The sequence below is a fragment of the Meles meles genome, chromosome 4 (assembly GCF_922984935.1).
Source record: "Meles meles chromosome 4, mMelMel3.1 paternal haplotype, whole genome shotgun sequence".
Classification (NCBI taxonomy): Eukaryota; Metazoa; Chordata; class Mammalia; order Carnivora; family Mustelidae; genus Meles; species Meles meles.
The window spans coordinates 153,237,067-153,243,066 of NC_060069.1; the positions used below are offsets into that span (position 1 = coordinate 153,237,067).

Sequence of the window (6,000 nt, forward strand, 5' to 3'; positions counted from 1 at the left end):
CTTGAGTAATCTGCCGGTTTTCAGCCATCACGATAGCAGCTTCATCTCCGTGTCGCTGAGCATACGTTATACCACCATTTCAAAAGGCTGTGGCGTTTTTCTGCTACGTCTCAAAATAGGAAAGCAGGGGCGCCTGGTGGCTCAGTGGGTTAAAGCCTCTGCCTTCGGCTCAAGTCATGGTCTCAGGGTCCTGGGATTGAGCCCCGCATCGGGCTCTCTGCTCGGCGGGGAGCCTGCTTTCCCCTCTCTCTCTGCCTGCCTCTCTGCCTACTTGTGATCTCTGTCTGTCAAATAAATAACTTGTGATCTCTGTCAAATAAATAAATAAAATCTTTTTTTAAAAAAATAGGAAAGCGGGGCACCTGGGTGGCTCAGTGGGTTAAAGCCTCTGCCTTCGGCTCAGGTCATGATCCCAGGGTCCTGGGATCGAGCCCTGTACTGGGCTCTCTGCTCAGCAGGGAGCCTGCTTCTCCTCCTTCTCTCTCTGCCTGCCTCTCTGCCTGCTTGTGATCTCTGACTGTCAAATAAATAAATAAAAATCTTAAAAAAAAAAAAGGAAAGCAATCCCCTTATAAGAAATCCTATACAGTTGTAATATATCTTTCCCTCTTTTCCCTGTGGGACAATGGCGACTTTGTCCAGGAGAGCAAGAAGCCATTGACTAGAGGGATCCAGAGGGAGGGAGGCAGTAGCAGGGATAGGCTGAGGGGAGGAGACAGAATCCTCCAGAATCTGGGATTCAGCTGTGTCCCAATTACGTAACTCACCAAGATCCTGTGGACCAAAACTCTATAAGAGGCATCGGTACATTTCAGTTAAAACTAAAACCAGACTCGGAACGAAAAGAATGTTATTTCCCACCGTGATTTTTTTCCCTCTGTCTGTTGGCTAGCTTGAAGAATCTAGAATACATGAACCGTTAAGTACGAAATAGTGATTTTAAAGTAAACACACTAGGCATTGAAGCAATTTTGTTTTTTTTTTTTAAGATTTTATTTATGTATTTTAGAGAGAGAGAGAGAGTTTTGGAGGGTGGGAGAGGGATGAGCTGACTCCCCCCTGAGCATGACTCGGGGTTCGAACTCACCACCCTGAGCTCATGACCTGAGTTGAAACCAAGAGCTGGATGCTTAATTGACTGAGCCACCCAGGTGCCCCATTTAAGGAAAAAATTTTATCCCAGACATGGGGGCCTGCTAAATTCCAGGGGCAGACCCTCCGTGGCCACGGCAGGCCCCCTGAGGCCTCACAGCCAGAAAGACAACTCTGAAGCCCTTGGTGTCTTTTTCCACATGGTTCACCATTTTCCCACATAAAATATGTCCACTACAAACCAGTGACTCTTTCAAAACAGAATCTCTTGGGATGCCTGGGTGGCTCAGTTGGTTAAACCGCTGCCTTCGGCTCAGGTCATGATCCCAGCGTCCTGGGATCGAGTCCCACATCGGGCTCCTTGCTCGGCGGGGAGCCTGCTTCCCCTCTCTCTCTGCTTGCCTCTCTGCCTACTTGTGATCTCTCTCTGTCAAATAAATAAATAAAATCTTTAAAAAAAACAAAAACAGAAAAACAGAATCTCTTTCTTTGGTGACAGTGTTCCCTGGGGATTTGAGGAAACACTGGAAAAGCTACAAGTGGCTCGACCACATCTCTCTGGGTCATTTTCATATGTTCCTGTTGGCGTTTTTTACGTAGGTTAAAGGTCCTTTCAAGAGCAACTCTGTCGTGTTGGATGACTTGAAACCCTTAAGAGAATACTGTTTACAAGTGAAGGCGCATCTCTTTCGCACATCCTGCAACACCTCTAGGCCCGGACGCTTAAGCAACATAACTTGCTACGAAACAATGATGGATGGTAACACCTGCCTTCCCTACGTCCTTTCTGAGCTGGGACCAGAATCCCCAAGTACTGTAACCCGGGCTGGCTTACGAGGTGGAGGGCGGTGGCGGTGGGGAGACCCGGAGAGAAGGGGCGAGAAGCCAATGCCCAAGTAGGTCTAACCAGCTCGTGCTGAGATCTGCGACAAGGACACCGCCAGACGGCTACCACTGCTCAGTTTTAGGGTTGCTTTTACTAGTTACGCACTCGAGTGCACGAGGCTGGGCAGGGGAGGGACCGTGTGTGTCCATCTCAGGAGGACGTGGACACTATCAAAGCAGTTGGCAGTGAAGGCTGACCCGGTGTTCATATGGTGTGTGGGATGGGCCGCTTGTTCACTCTCGTGTCGTCTTTTTTAAGCCACTACCAAGCTTCAGCAAGTGATCCTCATCGCCGTGGGAGTCTTTCTGTCGCTGGCGGCGCTGGCGGGGGGCTGTTTCTTCCTGGTGCTGAGATACAAAAGCCTGGTAAAATACTGGTTTCACTCTCCGCCAAGCATCCCGTCACAAATCGAAGAGGTACGTGTGCACACACCCAGGGGGTGACATGTCAGCCCTCTGTGGCCCCGTGGTAATGCCCAGGAGTCTGGCAGTGGACAAAGCCACAGACACAGAGTGTGGAGTTAAAAGTGGTTCAGGGCAGGGACGCTGGGGGGCTCAGTCGGTTGAGCGCCCGACTCCTGACCTCGGCTCAGGTCTTGATCTCACGGTTGTGAGTTCGAGCCCCGCGCTGGGCTCTGCGCTGTGTGTGGAGCCTACTTGGAGGGAAAAAAAAAGTGGTACAGGGTTCTTTGTACACCCGTGTTCATAGCAGCAATATTCACAACCCCTAAATGCTGGAAGCAACCTAAGTTTCTGTCAGTGGATGAACGGGTAAACAAAGTGTGTTCGAGCCACACAATGGAATGTTATTCAGCCATAAAGGGGAAGGGAATTCTGACTCACGCAACGACACGGGGGAACCCTGAAGACACGATGCTAGGTGAAATAAGCCAGTCACAAAACAACAAATTCTGTTGTGATTCCACTTCCGTGACGTACTCAGAAGAGTCAGACTCACAGAGTCTGAAAGTAGAGTGGTGGGCGCTGGGGAGTGGGTGGGGAGGGGGAAATGGGGCGTTAGCATTTAATGGGGACAGAGTTCTAGTTTTGCAAAATTAAAACAGTTCCAGAGATGGTGGTGAGGCTTGTCCAAACGTGTGAATGTATTTTATACCACTTAAAAATGATAATTCTGAATTCTAATAATGTATTTTACCACAGCTTAAAACAATTTTTTAAAAGATTTTATTTATTTATTCATGAGAGAGAGGGACAGAAGGAGAAGCAGGCTCCCCATTGAGCAGGGAGCCCAATGCGGGACTCGAACCCAGGGCCCTGGATCATGACCTGAGCCAAAGGCAGACATTTAACCATCTGATCCACCCAGGTGCCCTAAAACAATTTTTTTAATGGCATGAAGTGGGTGGAAAAGATGGCCTGGCGTGGCCAAGAGATCGCCTGTGGAGGAAGCCACCAGGACGCCTGGCAGAGGGTGGGAAGGCGGTGGAGACAGAGCTGTAGGGCAGGAGCTGTGCACTCAGATGGATTCTAGAGGAAACGCACCCAGGGCTGTGAGTACAGAGCCGTCCACACCGAGAGCTCACTGGATGTCACTGACATTCTGAAAGACCTGAGGAAGACAGGTGGACAGGGTCTCGTGGGAAGTCGCTTTCCTGCTCAGCATCCCCACCACCGCCGCCTCCCAGGCTCCGTGAGGTGGCCCAGCCTTCTAGGAGCTGATGGAAGATTATGTAAAAGTATTTGTCTCTGGAGGTTTATTAGCAGTAAAATCGGAGTAAAGGTACCGGAAACAGACTCTTCGTCTGTTACACCTCGACCGAATAGGTGTTAGATAAGGTCCAAGTCTGTAGAGAAAGAGCAGTGCTTCTAGAAAGAGCTGGAGTCCCTTATCTTCCTTCCTCCGTCGCGAGGTGTTTAAAGTACCCAGACAGAACTCGAATTACACGTGAAGTCCCCCACTAGAAAACTCCAGGCCGAGCCCACTCACGTGAGGCATCTAGAATAGTCCGCCTCATAGAAGCAGGAGTAGAATGTGGTTGCCGGGGGCGGGGGAGAGGGACCCAGGGGGATGCCGTTCAGCGGCCATGAAGTTCCAGTTATGCGGGATGAGTAAGTTCTGGAGAGCTGCTGTGGGTCATCGTGCCTAGAGGCAGTGGTGCATTGTGCACTTAGACATTTTTTAAGAGGGTAGAACTCACGTTGTGTTACCACCAGAAAAAGAAAGAAAAAGAGAGAGAAAGGAAAAGAAAAACAAAAAACCTTCCCTGGTTAATATTTTCACCCAGTAGCAGCCCTCAGTGGGCGTCGGCATCTTACCTGCTCGGCTCTCTCTCACGGTAAAACCACCAGCGGGTCCCTGTGAGGTGAATTTACTACTAGCTGGTTCTTTGGGGCGTGGGTCTAAAACAGAGTCTTCCGGTTCACTTCCCTGGGAAAGTGTGAAAAATAGATATCAAAGGGCACTGAGGTTACACGAGAATAACGAATCAGGTTTCACTTATATTTTTGAGGTTTCAGAAGCGCTCAGGATTGGGTTATGCTCCTCTTGTCGCCCGTCAGCTCTGGGCTCGCTGTGTGTTTCGGTGTCTGTCGGCCCGTCTGGCAGCGAGACGGGAGTTTCTCGGTCACGCAGCGGTGACATGATGGCTCAGCCTGGAGCTAAGGCCGGAGGGAAGGGGCAGGTGGGGCGCCATGAGGCCCCCTCCATCTTTCCTTGCTTCTCTGCTTGGTGTGTGTCGTGTGAGGTGGAAGTGACCGGTGGGTAGAGGGGCTGAGGAAAACACGGGCCAACTTTCCCTCTTTTCCCCCATGAGGGGTGAACCAGAGGCCCCTTGTCCTCCCTCACCGGAAAGTGAGAATCCCAGAGCCACTTCCAGGGAGAACAGGCCCCAAGCCCGCACCAGGGGCAGGAAGTCACGACGTGCTTTTCCCGAGGCACCGTGTGAGCTTGCTTGGCCCTGGGATTCCTGTTCAGGTGACTGTTGACGTGAGGGGCGTTCTTGTTAGAGAAGTGGCTTCGGTGGTGGTCAGAATAGGAAGGTACCAACTCAACCTCAGGTAGAAGGTCCGCCATGTTGAACTGAGAAGCTAATGACCCTGTTGGTTTTCAATCTTTTCAAGTATCTGAAGGACCCGAGCCAGCCTATCCTAGAGGCCCTGGACAAGGACACGTCGCCAACGGATGATGCCTGGGACTCTGTGTCCGTCATTTCGTTTCCAGCGAAGGAGCAAGAAGATGTTCCCCAAAGCACTTTGACCCAAAACTCTGGTGCGGTCTGCTAGCCTGTGGGGTGAGGGCTCTGAGCCGAGGAAGCTGCTGACGTCCCTGTCAGGACTTTATGGAGCCCGGTATTCCATATTCCTATCCCCAAAGGGCCCGTCAGTGCCTGGGAAGATGTAACGGGTCTCATGGGGGCAACAAGCTTATTGATTTTTTTCTTCAAACTAAGAGTTTTCTAATCATACACGTTTTCAAAATAATTCTACAGATATGTCCCCGAAAGATTAAGATTTCTCTTAAACACTAAAAAGACATGTAATTATTTGTTAGCAGATGGGCGTCTGGCACGCCTCTGACACTTTTTCGTTAGCAGCCTGGACACGAGGTCCCCTCCTTGATGAAGCCCCTTGGGCAGATCATGTCACAAGGCCCAGCCTGTCCCAAGAAGGGACATTGAAATGTGATTAGTCCTGTAAATAGTTTCCCAGAGATTAAGCCTTTTTTTTTTCCAAGTTAGGAATAAAAGACTATAATTAACTTTTTAAAAGTCAGTGTGAAGTTTCTGCTTTCCACTTCACTTTCTTGATTTTGGTCTTTATCTTCTGCAAAGTTTCAACCATTTAAAATTCCTCTCTCTAAATTTCTGTTTTCTTAAGTAACACCCGGTAGAGCTCCCAAGGCCTCATGGTCACTCAGCGATAACGGTCTCCATGTGTCCCCTGATTCCCTAGGAGAGTATAAAGGGCACTTTCAGAAGCTGCATGAGCACATCACCCAGGATGACTCATGCGTTGACCAAGACGGGGGCTTGTAGGCAGTAAAGAGAATTCACTAACAGTCAA

The 6,000-nt window shown here is 49.9% G+C and overlaps 1 protein-coding gene across 2 annotated transcripts in view; it reads left to right on the forward strand.

The window, feature by feature from the left end:
* IFNGR2 (interferon gamma receptor 2) overlaps positions 1–5,705 on the forward strand; it is a 28,697-nt gene extending 22,992 nt beyond the window's left edge. For both annotated transcript variants that reach the window (XM_046002301.1, XM_046002302.1), the window contains 3 exons: positions 1,693–1,852; positions 2,237–2,394; positions 5,059–5,705. In XM_046002301.1, coding sequence (XP_045858257.1) covers positions 1,693–1,852; positions 2,237–2,394; positions 5,059–5,220 — 480 coding nt within the window. In that variant the 3' untranslated portion in view covers positions 5,221–5,705. The remainder of the gene's footprint in view (positions 1–1,692; positions 1,853–2,236; positions 2,395–5,058) is intronic.
* The last annotated feature ends 295 nt before the right edge of the window (positions 5,706–6,000 follow it).